Source organism: Delphinus delphis, chromosome 9 (assembly GCF_949987515.2).
Source record: "Delphinus delphis chromosome 9, mDelDel1.2, whole genome shotgun sequence".
Classification (NCBI taxonomy): domain Eukaryota; kingdom Metazoa; phylum Chordata; class Mammalia; order Artiodactyla; family Delphinidae; genus Delphinus; species Delphinus delphis.
This window is the reverse complement of record NC_082691.1, coordinates 31002884-31026243: the sequence shown is the minus strand read 5'-3', so window position 1 is coordinate 31026243 and position 23360 is coordinate 31002884. Positions and strand designations below refer to the sequence as shown.

General features: G+C 41.8%; 1 protein-coding gene across 2 annotated transcripts in view; it reads right to left on the bottom strand.

Annotated features, from left to right (window-relative positions):
- The window catches only part of GRM3 (glutamate metabotropic receptor 3), a 234208-nt gene that overhangs the window by 82964 nt on the left and 127884 nt on the right, over positions 1-23360 (bottom strand). For both annotated transcript variants that reach the window (XM_060020344.1, XM_060020343.1), the window contains 2 exons: positions 21265-21876; positions 31-886 (listed from right to left, as the gene is read on the bottom strand). In XM_060020344.1, coding sequence (XP_059876327.1) covers positions 31-886; positions 21265-21732 — 1324 coding nt within the window. In that variant the 5' untranslated portion in view covers positions 21733-21876. The remainder of the gene's footprint in view (positions 1-30; positions 887-21264; positions 21877-23360) is intronic.

Below are 23360 nucleotides of genomic sequence, written 5' to 3'. Positions count from 1 at the left end.
ACAGAAGATGATTAAAGGCTCCTCGCTTACCTGTGAAGTTGATTTTCAGCAAGTAATCCTTGTACAACTTCTTCCCGTCCAGGATCCTCATGGCGTCGCAGAGCTTGGTGGTGTTGGGACAGAGGGTGCGCTGCATTTTGTGCAGGGCGTGGGCCATGGCGTACACCGCGTTCACCACGAACATGATCTTGGATTCTTGTTCGTAGTTGCTGCTGTCGATGGCCAGGTGCTTGTCGCAAGGGCGCCGGTGGTTGTGCTTGTTCTGGAGGCTACACTGGAACTTCTGCTCCCAGAAGTCCCGGAACCAGGGGTTGCGGTGGTTGCTGTAGGGGCTGAGGCTCTGGAAGTAGCGGTCGAACTGGCGGATGCGCTGGGAGGCTAGCTCCAGGGTGATGGCGCCGTCGGCCACGTGCTCGCTGCCCTTGACGATGCTCTCCTGCGCGCCCCAGCCGTCGCTCGCCACCCAGGTGAAGGAGGCGTTGGCGCGGCTGGCGGCGGCGATGAGCTCGCGCGAGTCGTCGCTGCGCATGAAGAGGACCACGACGCGCGCGTTGGGCTTCTGCAGGAGCTCGCGGATCACGCTGTCGTAGGACTTGCGGATGTTGGAGCGCCCCACCTTCTCCGCCGTGGCGATGCAGATGTTGCGCAGGCGGGCTTCCTGCTCGAACGCCTCGATCCCTGTCTCCCCGTAATCGCCCTCGGAGGCCACAGTGGACACGTAGGTCCAGTTGAAGAAACGCAAGATCTCGGCCATGGCTTTGGCCTGGTAGAAGTCGGGGGGCACGGTCCTGGCAAAATAATCATAGCGCGACTTGTCGCTGAGCTTGGCGCTGGTGGACGCGTAGCTTATCTGCGGGATCTGGAACAGCCTCAGCAGGTTGGCCACCTGGGGGAGGGAGACAGGGGAAGTACCATTTTTAGAAACCCGGAGGGAACTGACTGCACATGAAAGATAAAGGATAGCAGGCCTTTACCCAGCTCCCTTTTCACCTCTAGATCGCTAAGCTTTTCTGGACGCTTTGCCAGATACTTCCCTGGATTCTGTATTTGGAGTATTAGGGAGTAGGTCCCAAACAGGTAATTCAAGGGTGGGGAAAAGACAGAGAAATGGGAAGGGCACTCCTCTTTCTCTCCTAGACTTTATAATAGACGCTGGACCAGGATCAATCCTGTTCAGGTATCCCAGTGAGGTTGTTTTAAGTTTCTGGGGTCCTCTTATAACTCAGTCTAACAATGAACTACAGTGAATTGGCCCAATTAGGTTTTGAGACAACTTGGCTGCGGTTGTATAGAAAGAGGCTGGGTGTTGTCTAATTCTCACTTCCCCCTCTTTTGCTAAAAACAGCAGTCTCTGAAAGAGTTTAATTTGGGAACTGTATGCCACATGGACAGTCCACATTAGACATTTATTATCTAGGTTAAGACAAAACAAAAAAAATATCCGTTTTTTTTGGTGCATGCCAAATTTTAGGCATATACCTTTCTAAACTTCTGACGGGCTTGACCAACATTTTCTTTGCCTTTTCAACATTTTGTTTCTGTTTGGAGTATACGTAGTCCAAGGATACAAATGCTATTCTTATGATATTTTTGATTAAAAGGCAAATAAGGAAGTGTCGAGGACCTGGTCAAAAAAAGAACCATTTACTTTAAAATGTTTACTTATTTCGAATAAAGAATGTAAAATTGTTATTTACCTGTCAATAATATTTCACTGTTTTTATTTATTACAGAATAAAAAAGGATAGTGGCACTAGCGTATCAAGGGGCATTTTATACTTAGAGTATTTGTGAAATGTATACATTTTAAAATATATACACAGATTATATGTAAATCTAATAACAGGTTTGTTTTTGTTTTTCCTGGCTACCTACCTCATGTATTCTGAACATTTCTATCTTTTCACTGACTTTAGTTACATAATATACTAAGTGGACTTTAATTGGAAACAACGTTGAATGTTCCAATATACTCTATGCGTACTTTGAAATTCCCCTTCTGGAAATTGTGGTTTCAGGTTTATATTTGACGTGTAGGAAGCACAGCTTGAAATAAGCAGCTGTTAGCAAAGAGCACAAGTACTATCAAACAACTCACAGCTGAGTCCTGATTAATCATCATTTCATCTGGCAACAGAAACCAGCAGCCAAATTCATACACAGCCACGTGGCATGTTCTTAGAGATCGGGCCTGCTATTAAAACCAACCCTTAATGTAGCCTAGAGCTATCAGAAATGTTTTCCATATCTTTTCAAATCCTGGTACCTCTCACGTAACTACAAAGAGAACAGCAAGAAAATCTGGCGCCCTAGCACACAATATAATGCAAATTTAGGATCCAGATACTTTTTGCATTTGGTAAAGACTCTTTTTTAATATATATCCTAGGATGTGAGTGAATTTGGGGGAATGGAGGTGAGTGGATGGATGAAGGCTAGTATGCCATTTACTTTTTCTCTTCTCACGCCTAGACACCCTGAACAAAATGACCTCTATTGGTTCATTTGAACTGGGGGGTGTTGCTTGTTTACTTAGCCTGATTGAGATGGTGCTGAGCCAGCACTGTCAGCACTTCTGTACTGAGTACCTGGCTTCTTTCGGATGCAAGTACCACTGTGGCAGACGGGTGATAAGAGCCCTGTCTGTGCATGCGCTTGGCTTGATTCTGCAGTTTTTGGGTGACACTGGAGAGGCCATCTCTTCTGGATGCTACAGTTTTCTAATCTTCAGGTTCTATTCATCAGGACCTGAACCCCTCAGGGAGGCAGAGAATGAAAGCCCCTGAAAAATGCCCAGAGACATCATTTTCTGGCATCTAGGAAACACAGTGAAAGGGTCCTCAACTGCTGAAACTTTTTTCTCCCGGAGGGATGTGAGTCATGAAAAGCTGCTGAAGAAAAAAGTTCTTGTCTTTTGACGGATAGGGTCCTGTGGCTTCATTCTACCCCTCCAGGATATCTGAGAACAATTTACAAACAAGGCAGACTGTACAAGACAGTGAAGTAACCGTAGAATGATGGAAATGTGGAGAAGATTCTCTGGGCTGCGAAGGAGCACAGTGAGCTGCAGCATGGGTGGGAAGATGGTGGGTTAGAATAAAACTGCAACTATTGCCATCATTTTAAGAGTAGCTATCTGATATACACACTACTGTATATAAAATAGATAATACGGACCTACTGTATAGCGCAGGGAACTATATTCAATATCTTGTAATAACCTATCATGGGAAAGAATCTGAAGAAGAATATGTATACACATATATATCTGAATCACTTTGCTACACATCTGAAACTAACACAACTTTATAAATCAACTCTACTTCAATAATTAAAAGAATAGTTATATGTGTGTGTGTTTAATGAGGAAACTACAGCCTACTTTAGAAAAAGGAGGCATATTTAGTGAGCTAAACATGAGAATGGAACACTCATAAGTAAGTATAATCTCAATTGTATTACCTATATTAAATAGCATGGAGCAACCGTATAGTCAAAATTATGATGTTCAGAGTTACATTAGAAATACATGTGCTGCAAATGAATGATAGAACAAAGTGTTGAAGTCCTTTTGTCATGGTGAGCTGTTCATTTTAAAACTAGTTTCCTTAGATTACAAGAGTAAAAATGCTTAATGTAAAAAGTAAATACTACAGAAATCAGCAGATTATAAATCTCCCTTCCTTTCCCTCCCTCACCCACCCCAACCTGATTTCTAGAGAAGAATAAAGTTCTTTGTTTGGTTTGTGCATTTTCAAAATGTTTATACTGTTGTAAAACCAGTTGCTAATGTACTGGGTATTTATGTGTATATTTTCTCCTTTGATATTCACAACTGCCTTTTATGATGAATATTGTTTTCTCCATTTTAGAGATGCACAAACTGAGTTCTGCTAGATGAAGAAGCTTGTTCATAACGATAGGATTAGAAAGTGAGGGCAAAATCAAGATTCAGAAGCAGGTCTTTTGACCTTAAGGACCCCGGCTGTCCTCTCATAACCTCCTGTCTGCTGCCTTCTGTGTGACTTCGAATCTGAGGTCTGAAACACAGAAAGACAGGAGGGAGGAACCGAAGCAGTGTTGTGGTTTCCTCCATGGATCACCTAATTCTATTAGGAGCTTCGTTTTTAACATAAAACTTAAAACTAGGGTTGGGGGATAGCCAGATAATTGTCAGCTGGGTGTTTCCTGTGTCATTTGCCTAAAAACTGGGTGTCTGAAATGTTCCTGACTTACTTTACTGGCCATATGGTTTCTTCTGTGAAACCATGAAGAAATAAGGGGACTCCTACATTGGACATCATTTTAAAAATAAAAGATTGTTTTAGGATGGGGAAATAATGTGGACGTTTGGCAGAAAGTTACCCAATTATAGTTTTAGTAGGAGTGGAGGAAGGAAAAAAGATCTAGTTATATCCTTTAGGAAAAAACCACTTGAAAAGTTGAGATATACTTTTCATGGTTAGAAACTCTAATAAAAAGGTATCTAGCTTAAGAGCAATATGAAGACTTAGAAAATAATTCAGACAAGACATAATAGTCTCAATAAGACAGAAGAGACAAGACCTCCAAAGAAGTCACTGGGTTGCTAGGCTCCAATGGGGCGTTTGAATGTTGAAAGGACTAGTGAGAGGATGAAACCTGTAGGTGTGTTAGGTCCTGGGGCAGCCTCGTGGACTACGTAAAAGATTGGCAGGAACCTGTGAGGATTAGGGAGACTAAAGCACAGAATGTGAAAATAGAGTGATTTTTGTTGTTGTTTTTTTTTTTAATTACATTTTTGGAGAAGGTGTGGTGAGAAGAGGTAGAATCGCTGGATGAGAGAGCTGGTTCCACAAGAGTGAAAGAAAGACACTGCCCAGTGTCTTTCTTGCTCTTAAGTGAGAATGTTTCCTAACCTGGAAATGGTGAAGCAAATATATGAAAAAGTTCTCTCACACCCAAGTAGGAGAGAAGACCAAAAGAGAAGCCCATAATCAATTAAGTTTGCCTCCAGTCCTGAGTTCTGGAAGATATTGCAGATTAAATTAGATAATCATTATTAATAATTTCTGAGAAACCAATAACGGGAGGACTGTCAGAGGGTAAAAATGGAGGAGTAAGGGCAAATTCAGCAAGTATAAATCAGGAATAAATATAAATCAATAACCATGATACAGTTTGGTAATTTTCTAAAATAGACTTTCCAGTAGAGAGCAAGCAGGAACTTACAAATGAACAAGACAGTTACAGGGAATCAGCATGGATTCACTAAGAATCAGTTTCACTAGAAATGAACAAGACAGTTACAAGGAATCAGCATGGATTCACTAAGAATCAGTTTCACTAGAAATAAACAAGACAGTTACAAGGAATCAGCATGGATTCACTAAGAATCAGTTTCACTAGAAATAAACAAGACAGTTACAAGGAATCAGCATGGATTCACTAAGAATCAGTTTCACTAGAGTCTTTTTTTTTTTTTTTTTTTTGCCGTATGCGGGCCTCTCACTGTTGTGGCCTCTCCCGTTGCGGAGCACAGGCTCCGGACGCGCAGGCTCAGCGGCCATGGCTCACGGGCCCAGCCGCTCCGCGGCATGTGGGATCTTCCCGGACTGGGGCACGAACCCGTGAACCCTGCATCGGCAGGTGGAGTCTCAACCACTGCGCCACCAGGGAAGCCCCTCACTAGTCTTTTCAACATTAATTGAACCATTTAGGGAGGAGTTGTAGCCATGGCCTGTGACTTCAACAGGTATTGGTGACATTACTTGGACTCTTGTGAAAAAGGGAAAATGATAGGAATTGGATGAAAAAGTTAAATATACTAAAAGAGAACAGCTTGGAAGAAAGTCTGTATGAGGTGGTCAAGTGAGATTACATTTTCATCAATGACTTTGGAAAAAGATATAAATAAGCTATAAGATCATTACGTTTTAGAGTTAGAAGAAGCCATGAAGATAATCTAAGCCTTTTGCTTTATAGGTGAGGAAACTGAAGCTCACAGAGTGAAGTGAATTTCCAAAATTTACACAACCAATAAGCAAAAAGTTAAGATTAGAGCCCAGTCTCTTGATTTTTCCGAAAGTCTAGTCTCCTCTGGCAATAAGGTAGTATTACATAGGGAGAGATGTATATTTGTGGATTTAAGTTAAAATTACACAAGTGAAGAAAGGCTAAGAAAACTAGGGGAAAAAATGAGGAAACACATGCAAAGTTGAATGTTGCAAAAGTCCACCAAAAATCCAAGGGGGCTAAAGTCAAAGAGGGATTATTAAGCGGTTTGCTCTCTTTATATATGAATTTAGATCTGTTGTAGATATATCTTTTTTAATCCTCATAACAATCTTATGAGGCTGATACTACCATTATCCCATTTTACAGATTGAGGGACTGAGGCACAGAGCACCTAGACTGAAGAGCCCCTAGGTGATAGAGACAGGATCTGATCCCAGGCATCTGACAGTATGCTCCACTTCCCACACTTATTCGATCCATTCCGTAATTCAAGCTCTTAGCCTCTGCTGTATGGGATTCCTCTCATTACAATATAGCAACGATATATTTCAAGTTATAGTATGTCTGTCTTTTTTCACTTCTCAAGGCACTAACTCCTTGATTGGAGGACCATGAGCAATCATTCCTTGTTATCAAAAGTATACTTTTTCGGGCTTCCTTCGTGGCACAGTGGTTGAGAGTCCGCCTGCCGATGCAGGGGACACGGGTTCGTGCCCTGGTCCGGGAGGATCCCACGTGCCGTGGAGTGGCTGGGCCTGTGAGCCATGGCCGCTGAGCCTGCGCGTCCGGAGCCTGTGCTCCGCAACGGGAGAGGCCACAACAGTGAGAGGCCCGCGTACAGAAAAAAAAAAAAAAGTATACTTTTTCATTTGTCAGTCTATACTTTGAGATGGTTCCATAGACGTTTGTTTACTGACTGACCATCTAGAGAGGTAAGAACAGTTGTCTAAGAAACCAGGGGACATTTCAGCTGGGAGTTTGAAAGCTTCGAGCTATAAATCTCATGATCAGGTTTGGCTTTATGATTTATGTGAGAAACACCAAGACCTTACGGCAGAGCCTGTTGTTTCCTAGGGCCCGAGAAGCCACATACAAGTTTTGCAGACACCGTAGCGTGTACTATAGTTTTATGTTCAGTGTTCAAACACCTTGGGGTATCCACTTTCTGAGTGGTTTGAATTTATTCCAGACTATGTAGTGCAGTGTTTTCACTGTAACCTCTCAAGGCACAAATGTATTCCTTTTTTTTTGACTCGAGGAGAAATGCTTAAGGTGCTAGGCTTGGCCGGCTACTAGTACATTTTCCAGTAGATGCTATGGTCTGAAATGAGTATGTTTGTCTTTGTCCCATTTTCACGGTTTTAAGCTGGAGTTATTTAAGATGGCTTTCACCAGCAAGAGTTGTCCACCAAACCCATGGCACACGCTGTTGAACTTCTGCTACCATTTTCCCATGATTTTCCCCTCCAAATGAACTCAACTCTATATAGTTTCTCTATATAGTTATTTCCTCAAATCTATGCGCCTTTGCATGTGTTGTTCCTTGTGCTTAGAATGACCTTTACCACTTGTCTGTTCAGTGAATCCATTCAAGGGCCCCTTCTCTGAGAAACCTGCCTTGATTTGTCATTTCAGGCCAAGTTGTGTGCCCATCTTCTGAGACTCTGTCACTCCTTTATGTATTTCCCTCATGGCACTAATCAAAGTGTATGGTTACTTCTAGATCATTCACTAATTCCTCTACTGGAGTGAAAACTCTGAAAAACAGGGAATGAACATTGTTAATCTCTGTTTCCTCGATGCCTTGCAGAGAGATGCTCCATATTGTTTGTTAAATAAATGAGTTGATAGCTTCCTGGTCTTTCATGTGACCTCTCCTAATTGCAAGGATAGCTTCTGTGGGAAATCCCCCGCCCCCAAACTAGCTACCCACCAGCAAGCAATGTAAAGCTCCTCTCAAACACTACCTATAAACAATATTCTGTGCTGTGTGGATCCTTCATTAATCCTTGTCAAGTTACCAAAATGAGAGGACACATAGACAATTGGCTTAGATCTTGAGGTAGCTGAAGCAAAGGTTTTCATACCATTAAAACCAATTTCTCCAAATTGTCTCTGCGTAACTAACTAGGAATATACAAAAGGAAGTCAGTATCACCCCAAGGGGATCTGGACATTGCACCAATTTCTCCAAATTATCTCTGGGTAACTAACTGGGAATATACAAAAGGAAGTCAATATCACCCCAGGGATCTGGCCATTGCACCAATTTCCTTTGAGCTACAAAGGTGCCTTTTTGTCTTAAGGAAGACGAACTAAGGTCTTACCATGGAGCCTTAGTCCTCAAACCACATAAACCTAAAGTAGGAATCATATAAACATATACCTAAGGGAAGACTTCATCAGATGAACGCTTACTAGCTCTGCTGATAAGGTAAGGTTTTTCTGGAGACAAATGCGTTATGTACAAGATACGTAAGCAACCAGACGCACTCAGCCCTCACATCAGTTGCTCAGTTCTTATTCTTTCTTGGGAATGTCTTTCCCGTAATCAGTAGCCAGCTGTGAAGTGATGCTACTGTAGGCATCCAAACCATCCTTATTCACCGTTGGGAATTTTGAGTTAAAGACCACTTTATTGGGGAGTTTTACTTCTCCCGACATTTTTTAGCAAGTCACAGGGACTCTTTAGAATTCCAGGTGTCATGCTTCATTTCAGTGATGCTTTGATCATGGGGAAAAAAAGAATGTAAACTATGGGAAAGAGCTCGGCTAGTCTATTCTTTGAGGTTGTGGAAAAAGGGAATGTGAATTGGCAAATTCAGAGTCACCTGTGAACTCCCACATCCTGGGGTCACTCTTCCCATTCAGGTTATCCATGGTGTATCCATTTTAAACGTGAGTGTCATGCCTTCTGTGGTGACACAGTGCCAAACATTTTTTTTTCAGCAGAAGACAAAAAGGCGTATGTACGTCTAGTGTCCAGTAGAAATAAGTTTCGCACTAAGGTGATTGTCCAAGAAACATGCTATCTGCAAAGCTGAACTGTATACATTTGAAAAATAAGCCGTTGCTGCTGTCCTGGGAATTAGGAGACTTGACAATAAGGTCCATGGGCTTGGCTTTGCATTCGACGCTATTCCCATATCGCTTTGGGGCTGTTTTCTAAGAATAAGCCTACACCTTTAATAGTTTTGTCACACATGCAGTGCTGATTGTTTTGTTTCATTCTTTTAATTAAGTGATTATTTATAAGCCCGGAAGAGTGCTGTACAAATTCGACTGTACTTTAAACCATCTGCTACCTTAGAACCCACGTTATTACCTAAAGCCAGTTCTAAAAATTGTGATGGGAAGAGACCTCAGTGACCCTCCTGTTCAGATTGATCAAGCGGCACTGTTAGCTGTACCAAATCCCAGATTGGCTTGGATTTTAAACTGAAACTGGAGGTGATGTGTTGTTGAGAAACTGCCTGAGGAATTCAAGCTGTTCCCATCACATGAGTTATCTGCCCATAAAGGATGCCAATCATATTGTTATTGCAGAAAGGATTAGTCACTTATTTTTTGGACCACACTGCCTACAGCACATCTGGGAATATTTTACATGAAAAGAGTTGACTGGAGCCCATGTTTGAAGGTCAGAGATTAATCTGGATTTAGGAAATCATGTAATGGAGGGTAGCAAATGCCAGTTTTCTCAGTTTAATCTGCAGAAGCCACTGATTCTTACATGCCATGAGCACAAAAAATGCTCTGGTCAAAGATTTACACTGCCATTCCCATTAATGGTATGACTCAGTCCTGATGATTTTGCAGGGACGTTCCAGACAAAGGACTCCTTAGTCATGGCAGAAACCTTCATAAATGGCTTTCAGTAACCCTGATTTCTATCCCTCCCTTTCCTGAAATATTTGCACTCAACACCTGTGGTCTGCAACTCAGATAGGCAGACACTTTCATTTTCTTCCTTTGTGACAAAGGACTTTATGAATAGCAAGGTTAGCCATTTTGGTGTTCTCATCGCTTATCACTGAGGCTGAACTGCTATGCAGACCATGTAGGATCCCTTGGATCACATTTTTCCGGGAGACTGGCATCATCAGACATGTCAGGTTTCTCATCGTAAGAAACGCACGTTCGACAAGGGTCTGTCTTCCATCTCAGGAATGCCTTTGCTTCCAGCTAGACTTAGCAGGTACTTAGAACGGGAACGAGATGGTATTTTGCCCACTGAATCAGCCTGTATCTGCTCTTTGCTCCTTTTCCCCCCATGAATTAACTTTCAAGAGAAATCATGGAACTGAACGGGCTTGAATTGCAGTCTCTGACAGTAAGATCAGGTCTGTGGCATATCTGGTCCAGTGTGCATTAGTGGTTGCCAGTGACACCTGCGAAACAATGACTCCAGGGATAACTTGACACCAACAGACCTGTTAAGAACGCATCCTTTAGTGCCTTGGATGTTGATTTTTGACAATGCCTCTTGAGGATTTAACAGAGCCACAGTTAACTAATCCCTATTTTTCTGTGGCCCTGAAGTCCCTTGTATAACATAATATGATAAATTTAGTCCTATCAATAAAAAGGCACTCCTATCCTTTTTGACTGTTAACCAAGGTCCAAAAGCTGTTGGGTAAGCGTGGGAAGAGCTAAGGGCTGTAGCTTAATTTTAAAAAAAATGATTCGTATTTATTTCTGTGGTCCTTTGCGATAATTTAGGGCAGAGGGCTATATACCATATTATTTGTAGCAAATAGAACTATGTCATTCATGGTTTTCCTGTTAACTGTTCATTACTTCAACAGAACTGGCAGGTACAAAAGCAAGTGGTATAAGCATTCAGTGCCTAGGACTGGAATCAAACCAGCCCCTTCTCTCACTAGCGGCATGAATTTAGGCAAGTTATTTTAATTCCTTAAGCTTCAGTTTTCTCATCTGTAAAAAGGGATTAAGTAGTCTCTGGTTTATGAATTTATTTAAGGATTAAGTGATAACATATGTGAAGCACTTAACTCACTGGCTAGCACATAGTTAATGTTCAAAAAGTGTTGGAGGTCATGAGAATGGCTAAGCCAGCAATCATTCATTCAGCAAACTTCAATCAGTGCTCGTTATACAAGGTGCTATTCTCAAATTTAGGTTGTCCTAAGCTGAGTAATGTATCCCCACTATCTCCTAGGAAGTTGTAGTCTCTTGGGGACAAAGAAACATAACAAGGATAAAATTTTGAGATAAGTGTACACGTACTTATACTAAAACACAGGTGAAGGAGCACGTTCAGGTGAGTCATGGCAGGCTCCCATGTAGAAGTAACATTTAGACTTGATCCTGAAGAGAAAGTGAACAGTTATCAGGCAGAGGAAGGGAGAGGAAGTTTTCAGGCAGAAAAAAGAGCACAAAGACAGAGATGGGCAAATGCGCTTTTGCTTTAAGAGCAGCAAATGGCTCAATATTATCAGGGTACCCAGTGCCCTGTAGGGATTAGCAGGGTGAGGAAAAATAGAAGGACTGTGGCTGCACTGCTAAGTTTGTTATACGCTATGCTAAAGAGTTTGAATTTTTCTTCTTTAAGAGATAAAAAAGACATTAAAAGTTTTAATTAAGGGAATGACATGACCACAATTATGTTCTAAAAAGGCCACAGTGGATGACATCCAACTTGAAAAGAAAGAGTCAGGGCAGGGTAATCAGATGGACGACATATTCATTCTGACTCAGGCTGTGAGTTCTTGAAGGCCAGGGACCTTGTAATCCCAATAACAGTGAGTCAGTTAATAATAGAAAGGACAAGAGCAGAGGTTTAAATAAAATTTGAGTCCACTCAAAACCATTTATTTGGTTGGTGGTAATTACTCAAGTACTCATGTCTTAATTTGTTCTCCTGTTTGTGTCATTACAGGTCACCTTGAATTCTTCTTGGAAAGAAGAAGGTCATAAATAATTTTCATCCTTGGAGACTATAAAGAGGCTAACGAACTTTAAAATTCCTGGAAGCATCTCAGAAAAAAGAGCTTGAAGCCTTTCTTCAAGCTGGAAACAAAAAGTGAGAGCCAGATAAGTAAACTTTGATAACAGTTGAAATTCACTGGATGGTACCAACCTGTCTTTATTGTCGCATTTCTTTAAATCTTGTATAAACAATATTCCTTAACACGACTGTGTCAACATAGGTAATATGTGCTTAATGCACATGGTGGTTTTATTTCGATGGAAAGTTACTTTTTTGTAGAAAAATTCTGAACAAATTGTAGATTACGTGTTCCATCACATCTGTTTTCCACACTGGGAAAGCTTAACTGCATGGTTTGTATCCTCTGAGGGCTCATTGTGAACCTAATGGCAGCTACCCAAATTGGACGCACAGTGCTTGGGAGGGGCCGGCTAGCCCCTGGGATGTGTGCCCTGCAAATTCGACCCTATTAAGTGATGGCGAATGTCTCAAGATGCTTTGCCATTCTGACCGCTTGGAAGGAAATCTGGTCGGTGTTTGGAACGTAATTTTTGAAGGTGTTCTGCCTATTGTATTTTCCCCTGTGTTACAGTTCCCTCTGCGGGAATGTAAAGTCAAGGAGCTGGCGTGAATCAAGACTTTGTCACTAGTAACAGAGGGATTTCCATAATATACCAGGTGGTGATGTCAAAAATAGCGACAGCACAATTTTAGTGTTCAAAGTCCCACTACTATCCCGCCTGGGGTAGCAACGTTTACTTAGAGTTTACTGCAGGTGTTTTTGGGACATATTCTTAGATTTTCCAAGTCCACTCATTGGAAAAATACTCTGTAAGTTTTCAACTGCATTTTTCTCAGACCAGTAAAAGCACTTCTATTACATTAAATCAATGGACTTTAATTATTATAAACTGCTAAGCGTTGGCTCTTTGCATATTGAAATACTGAGCCTGGTACATATTGCTCCATTAAAAAGACACATATTTAATGGTGATTCGGAAAGAGAACTTTGTATTGTTAAAGCAAAATCACGACTTTGTTTTAACTGAACGTGTCAGCAGTCCTACATTGATGAGCTTACTGATTAATCTGTAATCATATTATAAAACACTTGCTGATCTTTCAGGAATGCCTGTGTCCCTTGGTTTTTATCTCATGACCTCCATCACAGATGTGTGACCACCACAGAAGCTGGTTCTCAGCCATGGGCCATTCTATTGCCCTGTGGACAGTAGTCCTGAGAATAACCTCTTGTTTTTCACGAGTAGTTTCCAAATAAACACATGACAGAAGGAGAATTAATTAAGGAATAAATTAACTCCAAAGCAAAGGAGAAGAAATAGTGCATCTTAGATAATTACATCTGGCGAGAAATTTCTACAATGAAAGTGTTAACAAACATTTTTTTCCCCTTAGCTATTGTATTTTTAATTTTTGAATTTAATTTTTTTAACGTCTTTATTGGAGTGTAATTGCTCTACAGTGTTGTGTCAGTTTCTGCTGTATAACAAAGTGAACAGCTACACGTATACATACATCCCCATATCCCCTCCCTCTTGCGTCTCCCTCCCACCCTCCCTATCCCACCGCTGTAGGTGGTCGCAAAGCACAGAGCTGATCTCCCTGTGCTATGCAGCTGAACAAAAGCATTTTTGAATTGCTCTTGCTGTTGCCTCTCTCTCTGTGATAAAGTCCTTGAACAGCATTGCCCTTTTTCGGAGGAGGAGAGCAGGAGCAATGGAAAGAGTTTTCAAAACATCAGCTTGGTGAGATTGCTTTTGCGTGAAAAGTCTGGGAAGAAAATAAAAGATTCTATCAGAGATAACTGTTGATTCAGGTTTTTCTGAAGCTTAGACTACGTGAGGGGGTGAGGCAGTGTCGGAGGCAAGCTCTCCGGATTTTAATGTTGTAAAGTGGTAGAAGCTTGAACTTGGTGTTTGACCTTCATGAACCTCAATTCCTCTTGGAACTACTCCTCTTGCACTGCAGATGTTAAAAGTTAAAAAAGCTAATAGATAATATCTACTAAAATGTTTAATTCTCATTATGTGTGGACCACTATTTATTTATTTATTTTTTTACTGTTTTTCGTGTATTTTCTCATTTAATTCATGCAATAGCCCAGTGAAAGAGGTACTATTCATATCTCAGTCTTAGACATGAGGAGAGAGGTAATGAAGGATCAAATAAATCTGAGGTAGTCTGCATCCGGAGTTGTAATCACTGAGCTGAACTTTTTTAAAAAGGCACGGTAAAAATATGTAGTTGTATCCGTGCTGTGATTGTTGTATTTGCAATATTAAACTCATTAAAGGCAGCTCTCAGTTTTACTTTTCTAGTGATAGAGACACTGAAGATAGATTGGTAAATGGATTTCTAATGCTGTCACTCTGCTTTTCTTAAGTACAGGATCATGTTTCCTTCTCTTTTGTGTTAGCTCCAAGCGTGTTATCTGGCCTAGTCGACACTCTGCACATTCTTTATGTGGAGAGACTGCAGAGAGCTTGATTAGAGTAAGGATGGGGCTCTAACCTAATCTGGAATGGCCCTGGCTGCCCAGCTATGCTGAGTCTCGGGTAGTTGTCTCTGGGAATTGTCAGTCTAAGGACAAGTGGAGTGGACCGCTTGCTACTCTCAGATCAAAGCACCTTTTGTGGCACGCGCGTAGGCAGTGGAGGTGGGGAGGGTGGGGGGACTTTTGTCCCACAAGCTCACTTTGCTACATCATCTGGCTTTTGTATCAAACACAGTTTTCTGTTGTAGGAAAATGCTGATTTTTCATTTACTGTCTTCCAGACTGATCTAGAATAGGTAGGTCGTGGTTGTGATCTGCAACCCACGTGTGATCTGCAACACGTGTGACCTGCAACACCCATCCCTAAAGATTCATTTAGGGATGCCTTCTGGTCATGCAGCAGGATATCATTCTGTTAGCTCTTTCAATTTGTTCAAAAAGCGTTTACTCTCAACGTGGTAGAGGCATTGTCTTTGGTGCCCTCAACACAAAGACAAAAGATGTGGTTCCCAAACTCAAGTAGCTTCTAGTTAGGTGGGAAAATAGATATGCAAAGGAATAACTCTGGTTAATAAGCTAGTAATGGAAGTGTGTGCTTAGGTCGTGGGCGCTTGGGCAACGTTTCTCAAAAGGGATAGGGTTTGAGCTGAGAACTGAAGGAGAGAAGGGTTTGGCAAGGCCTACGGACAACTGAGGGACAGTGCATTCCAGGTGGAAGAAACACTGGTCTCCTTTTTAGGAAAGAATGAGCAGGTAGTATACATCGGTAGACGAGAAAGCAGCTTTCCAGGGACACTTCAAAGGCAGGCTTTCTGTTCGCACGGATCTAAAAGACTTTTTCCTCTTCACCTCCGTTCCTTTCTGCTCATTCTGTCATTCTCTCTGGTCTCCTAGGACTTATGTCGTCAGCTGATTCTCCGGTCTTACACTTGTACCTGTTTTATGTATGGATTTGATATTTCCTCATTTGCTTATAGATGCCTCAGGGACTTATAAGATGTCTACTATTTATAAATTTTTTTTATTGAGGTATAGTTGATTTACAATGTTTCAGGTGTACAGCAAAGTGATATTCTCTTTCAGATTCTTGTCCCTTGTAGGCTATTACAAGATATTAATATAGTTCCCTGTGCTACACAGTAGATCCTTGCTGTTTATCTATTTTATATATAGTAGTGTGTCTCTGTTAATCCCAAACTCCTAATTTATCCCTGCCCCCCCTTTCCCCTTTGTAATCCTAAGTTTGTTTCCTGTTTTGTAATAATATTTATACATTTTATTTTGCATGCTCTCTGCTTCACATTACCTAGTGTCTACATATAGTGTTCTTGCTGAACCTAAAATATATAAGCTTAATAAATGCTTATTTTCTGATGAAAAATGATCTTATGAGTGCCCTAGTTGTAATTAGTACACAGTCGAGATGCTTGGTTCACCAAATTCACACAAATGCTACCATAATCGACTGAAGTAACAATTGATTGGACTTCTTCAAATTAATCCTGATGGAGGAGAGCCTGTAATTTATTTTGCTTCGTGTTTTAGACACTGCCTTTATAATCACTCATCCTAGTAGAGTCTTTTGCTCGAGCGACGTATAATTATAAAATTAAGAAATACCCTTAAATGCAACATAGTTCAGATACTGATATGTTGCTTCGGTCTCCTCAGTTACAGGCCAGCTTTTGTTTGAATAAACTCCAGTGACCAAGGACTCATTTCCTTACATCCTCGTCCTTCAGGACTATCGTTTCTTATAACTCTTCCTTATGTTGGCCATGAACATGCCCTGCTCTGAATCAGTGATTGTCAGAGGGAAAGGGGGATAACTTTGTAATTTGGCAGTGTATAGGAACATTATGGGATGTCACAATTTAGGGTGCTGTTGGCATGCAGTCCAGCGGGGAGGGACCAGCGAGGCCGCTAAACGTCCTGCGATGCACAGGGCAGCTCCACGCAACAGGAGTGTCCAGCCCAGTCGTGATAACGTTGAGACACTCTGCTCTAGGTTAAATTTATTTATCCACAGAAAAACCATTCTTTTGCCCTCTGTAGTCTACCTGATACTCGGACACAGCTAACCGTATGAAGCCTTTTGTAACCCCAAGTCCTTCAACTCTTTTTCTGACGCTCCTATAATAGAACAATTCACGTGTGACTCTTCCCCACAGCCTTTGAATGTAAAGGAGGAATGAATCATTGAGGGAGGGCGACGTTTAATACAAATTGACCAGTACAGGTCCACTTTCACACTGTGGAATTAGGTGGAGGAGGAATAATAGAGTGGTGAGTGTCTTTTGGGGCCGTTCTTTGTACCCCATGTAGGTAAAATCTGGGAAACTTACTGCAAGGGATTTAGTTTGAGTTATTCTTCTCAGAGACGTGATGTGAGCCATGCGTGGCATGTCCAAATCCATGTCATGATAAATGACATAATGGCCACCTCCCAGGGTCAGGAGTTCCTGGGATGTGGCTATCGCTAAAAATTCTGAAAAAGGGTCTGTTTCCCAAGCATGCGAAAGAGGTAGTAAGATCCTTTCCAGGCTCTCTTCTGCCCTTTTTATGAGCTATCTAACCCAAATACCCTTTTGTCGCCGAGGTCACTTTAACGCTCAGGGACGCAACAATAACTGGGTCAATTAATGCCTGTCCTCTTGTTGCAGCTGAACTTTGCTTTGGTAAGGCAAGAAAGACTGAGGAAATATACATCCTCTGAAAGGAGTGAGGAACATTTGGGGGAACCTCTCAAGAGACATTTTTTTTGTTTTGACTGAACAGCTTAGGAGTTCTAACTGCAGTCTATTTGCAAGAACACAAGCATAAACACTGCTTCAAAATAGTACCATGTAGACAACTGCGTCACTAAAGGCAACCAGCCTGATTCTCTTCCTGAATAAATACTACTTTCCCCCAAGTGGGTGGATTGCAGGCTTATAGAAGAGAGCAGAATACAGTCTTAAAAATGCTTTGAAAAGAAGCTTATTCACCAGAGGGGATGAATAGACCCCACGTATATTTGCTAATAAAGAAGGATTTTGTTGCTAGTTTTTATTGATTACCAAATTTAAAAATCAGTCCCGTTGCTTTAGACAAGGGACCACCACAGAGTGGTTTGTCTTACTTAATAAGAGTGTTGGGAAAATGTCCCGGTTTTCATCGATGGTGATACAGGTTGACTCAGCGAATCATTAAGCATTTCTCCTTTCACGCAGTTTTCGCTTTCTGCAAACTGCCTGTTGTATGAACTAATACATAGATATCTCCTCTGCTGACTTCTAGGAGCATTCTTCTTTAGTAGGAAGACAATGAGAGAAGCAGAAACGGGAGAGAAAAGTGCCTGCTGAAGCATTCCCACCAATGAAGCTATTCGGGCCCAATGGGGAGATGATAACGTCTAAACTGAGCCAACCACAAAAGAGAAGATGCACAGCTTTGATCATTCTTGATCATTCTGTCTCTCAAGAGACAATTTTGTGACTGAAAACTCTGTGCTGTGCTTTGGGACTTGATGCGACAATTAGATGAGCGGAATCTTTGAAATTGCGTGGTGGATTTCGTACTAGTAGATTTTTTCTACAGTTTAACCCTCTTTTCTTCCCCCAGCTTAGTTCAAGCACAGGCGTTTTCCAGTAAATATTTAGGAAGTCCAGAGCAGCTGAAAATGGATGGCAGAGGTGACCGATGGGCGTGGATCTTTGCGGCTACCAGCTGTACACTGTCACCACGGTTACCAGACACCAGGGCAGAGGATCAGAATCAGTCCAGGAACAAAAGTACGTGAGTGTGAGGGGCCCCCAGAAAAATCCTCTCTTTGAAAATATCTCTCACTTGTGTACAAGAGTGTCTTAAAATCACCGTTAGGAATCTATTGCTTTGGATTGTGGTTGACTATTCTTTTTTTTTTAGGATTCTTTTTAAAAGACATGTGTTTCACAAGGATAACACTCAAATTCTCAGCTATATAAGAGCCCCTAAGACCCCTTCGTTCATGGTGCTTAGCTGGAAGCAAGGCCCTGTGGCGAAGGGTTCCTTGGAAGGCTGCCTGGAGATCAGTGTGTAGACAGATGGCTCCACCTCCCTGCTTACTTTGGCCGAGGGGACCAGCGTGAGGTCTAATCAGAGCCTGAGCGCCTGAGGACAATGGAGCGGGGAGTGAAGCCCTCTCTCTCCTTTCTTCTCTAGCTCATCCCCTTACTCCTGTCAAGGTCTTTGTCCTCTTGCACACAGACATCTGCCGTATCTTTCTGATGGGTTTCCTCAGATCCAGCCTTTCATTCACACTGTGGTTCAATTAGCTTTCCTCTAGTGCAACTTTCATTCTCTCAGTCATCCTCAAAACCTTCCTAAAGGTCATTCTTACTTTGTGAACCCCATGAATGTATTGTGAATAGTAGTCACTGTTATTTCATGATAGTTCTGTACCCACAGCCAGAATTCACATTCCTCGAGGTCAAGGCTGTGTTCTCTACGACTTCAGGGGTCTCTCTAACCTCTGCAACAGGGCAGGACATACATACACAAGGAGCTTTATACAGATTAACTGATGGATGAAGCCCATGGGGAACCAGCAACGATTTCATGGGGCTGCTTGGCCACGGAGCTGTTGTTAGATGTGGCTCTTCCGCTGCTTTTTCCTATGATTTTAGGGCCATAATAGTTACTGTTTATCGAATCTGTTAGTTTTTTGGTAAGGCATTTCCCACGGATTCTCTCAGTGTATCCTTTCGACAACTTCTTAAAGTGGATGGTTTTTCCTTATTTTACAGGTAAGCTAGTAAGTGCCGGGGCTGGAATTCAAACCCCAGTCTTGCTGATGCCAAAACCTTTTCCGTATAGCACGATAGTTTTTGTTTCTTTATTTATATTGTGGAGACAAAAACCATATCAGCATTTGTGACTTTATAGTGATATGGACCAGATAAGTGAAATAATAAGCCAGGTCCTGTGATGATTAAGAAGTGGCTTTTTCCCTTGTGAACAAGTACAGGGTTTTAACAACCTACATTTTTTTTTAAGATAACCTGACCTCTTTTGAGGAGTTTATAGGTAATAAAAAAGTAAAATTAGATTAAAACTATAGTAGCATAGTTTGTTAATTATTTTGGATAAATAGATATTTACACATCTGCTGTGGAGTGCTATTTACTGCATTGGGAGAAACTAAGGTCAGACAAACATACTTGTGATTCTTTACTAGTGGTAATATTGAGTATACTATAAATATTTATAAAATGTTTGGCCCTCATCTGGTGAAAGTATTATTGAAGTATGACAGATATGCATCATTTTAGTTCTCTCTTCTTACATAGCACGTTCCATCTTACCTGATCCAAGTACAGAAACAGTGGCAAAATTAACGTGATATGCTTTGAGATGTGCAGTATTTTCTATCCATCTAATGAAGTCAAAGGGTGTTTATGAAAACCCAATTATCCTAATTACTCATAATACGAGTGTGTACACCGTAGAAGGAAAGACATTTGCAGTAGTCATTTAGAACAGCACAGAATTGCAGGTATAATTTTAAATGCCATGAATCTCTGATATAGAAATAAGGTTACTCCAGTGCAAATAGAACCAATTTAAGTGGTCGGCGACAGATACAGACAACGTGTGTGTATTATGACTTCCTTTAGCGCTTGGGGCTTTGATTATAGTCATTTGGTAGGAGGCAAAGTATTCAATATGTGACTCTTATGGACTTTTATTACTGCCACATTCACCAGGAAAATATTGAAGTGACATATAGAAATCACATAGGACAGTTGAAAGAGCCCAAAGGCACAAAAGATCTATCTGAGTTCTAATTCATGTGCTACCTACCAATGGGAGTTTTCCTGAAACCAATATTGCTGGGTCTTGGGAAGTTTTCCACCTCTAATTCTGTGACCCTGTGAGCATTGCAAGAGTTTGACTAAGACGTTCCTTCTTTCCCTAACAAAATGATAAGAACCAGTTACCAACTTTTTATCTAGTTTAAGTTATGTGCTAAATTGTTCCCTGTTTTTTTCTCCTTTGGTAGTAATTATCTGGCTTCTGTGCATACATTTTCCGGTTTATACCACGAGAAATTGTTTATAATTTATCTCTGACTAAAACAATGCTTGGGGAAAAATTAGTGTGGAAAAATATAAAGCTCAGTGATTTTGTACTTTCCTGTGTTTGATTGTATTGATGACTTCCAGTCATGACTCTGCCGTGTATCCACATCCTTTGTGATGTAACTTAGTGGCACGTGTATTGTGGGTAAGCACATATTTCCCTGCTCCTTGATTCTGGGCAGAGCCTTGTGAGTTGCTCTGCCTGGAGAGATGTTCACAGCTGTGAGGCATGCAGAAGCTTGGGAGGGGCCTGTACCATACAGTTAAATTTGCATTCTCTTGCATCTCTGTCATCACTCTGAGAAAAACATGCCCGGGCTAGCTCACTGATTCCAGGTGGAGGATAAGGGACAAACTGGGAGCAGAGCCACCTGCAGCTGAACCTATTAGCCTTCATCATCTCACTCCAGCCAGTCTTCAGACTTATAAACTATAATAAGCAGTAATTGTTGTTTTAAGTCCCTGAATTTGGGGGTAGCTTTTTATGCTACAGTAGCTACCTGATATATCTCTAAACAATTTTCATTGCTAAAGTACTGTTCTGTCTGCAAACCTATATTATCAGAGACCCATAGCAATGAACAATTGCATGGCTAATATCATCCATTGATGAAGCTCTTAGGATATTCTCCTCTTGTTCTCCCAAGACATAAAGCCAAAGAGGTACAGTGTTTTACGAGCAGCACTGCCAATCTTACCTGTATGGAAACACTGCTGTAAGAGCCGCCAATGACCCCTGCAATGAACAGTGGGATATTTTCTTGAATGGCATAGGATCCATCAGGACACATATACTCGGCTTCATCCACTTTAGTCAAAGAAGCCCTGACAAATTCCAGTGATTGCTCTAATGCGTAGGTATCCCTCGAGCATGTATCCAAAATGTGAACCCCCAGCTTCACTCCTGGGAGCAAGTAATTGTCTTTGTTAATTTCATCAATAGCAAACAACATGGCTTCCAGGCGTTGGATCCCTCGATCTTCATTGATTCGCCCACATTCTTCAGTTCCAGTGCCTTTCTCTTTAATAGGAAATAGGCCCCCTAAAACGAGGTCACCTTCTATTTTAATCTCCCTCCTCAGAAAGTTATGGTCCCCTAAAGAAAGGAAAAGTCCCTTTGAAAACAAAGCTAAGGTAAGAACTTGGAGTCTTGTCAACATCTTCATGAATCCCGTATCTGTACCTCTGGGAGATATCAGTGGATGGAACCAATGCTGCGCGTTAGTCCTCCTCTCTCATTTCCAAACTGGATCTCTGTTCTGTCCTTCATATAAGCGAGGAACAGGCTAGCAGAGGCTGTCAGCAAGTTCCTAAAGAGATGATAAAAATTAAATGAACAACAACGGTAAAGAAAGCAACAGTGATTACATTGATGGTCTCCATTCAGACCTTTGGTGGGATAATGACTCAAATTACCATCTGCTAAACACATATGGACCATTGCACCAGGCACGCTCCCAGCAAGTGTTCTCGCCCAGTCCTTACAACACACTGTGATGTAGCTCTTAGTGGTCCCACCTCCCAGAAGTGGGCACTGAGGGCTAATGAGATAAAGTGACCTGACAATGTGTACTTAGAAGGGAGTTAGTGTTCAGACCCTGGGTTTTCTAATGCTAAGTTCACTTCACTCCCTCTTCTGAGTCATTTACTTTGCTATCGGTAGGGCAGCAACTTGGTTATGAGTCTTTATTCCTTGTCTTTCAACTGTAAACAACTCCTTCTTGCCCACTCTTCCCTTTCCGCTTGGAAATAAAACAGAACACAATGGTAACTCTGTCCCTCTGTCTGCATCTCTGCTGCCACAGCCCTGTCCTCCCTTCATAGCTGACGTCTTCACAAGGATTGTCCGCAGTATTGTCCCCACTTGCTGTCACCCCAGATGCTCTCAGTCACCGCAGCCAAGGTTCTGCCCCCACTGTTCTAACAAAATGGTTTTGGAGAAAGCGACTACTGATCTCCTAGTTTCTAATTCCTTTAACCCTTTGTAATCCTCATTTGACTTGACCTTAATTGAAATCTTAACTCTTCTCTCCGTGTTCCGACTTCCTAGGCTTCTGTGCTCATGCTGCATGTCTGACTACATCTCAGATTCCCCGCCCCACCGCAGTCCTGGGCTACCTTAATTAGTGTTCACAGTTTCAACGACCACTTAACTGATTCCTAGGTTAATTGCCTGCTAAACAGCTCAAGGGACACATCCCTCTGACCCCTCAGGGTCTACCTGTTATAAACTCCCCCTTATCTCTGTGAATGGTTCTTCTCTGTACCCAGGCTCTCGAGCCAGAAACCTGCACAGAAGAGCCCTTCCCATTTCCACCTTTCCTATTTTCTTCCCATCATCCACAAAGTTCTGTAGAGTCTACCTGCTGAACATCTTTCAAAGCCACCTTCTTTTTTGTTTTTTTTTTTTACCCACGAAGCCAGGCTCTCGTTATCTCTAGCAGGACCATAGCAATAGATTCCTAGGGAGCTGATGCCAGCCCCCAAAGCACCGTTTTGTGAGTTAGGGAAAGATAACCTTCCTCGAGTGCAAAATTCTAAAATTTGTTACTGTATAACCTGTAACATAGTTGTAACATCAGTGATGGAGAAGGTGCGATGCCTGGTGGCTGGGGTTAGGCAGCTCCTGACATGGGCCTCACATTTCAGGGAGCATGGTAAGCATGAGTTCTGGGGTTTGCACAGGACGTTGGAGCTCAGGACAGTTTCATCAGTCAAGCTTCTTTTTACATGATAGGCTCGAACATGTGCATCTTTTAGGAGTCAGGCAAAGCCCTCCGGGGGGATCGTGTTT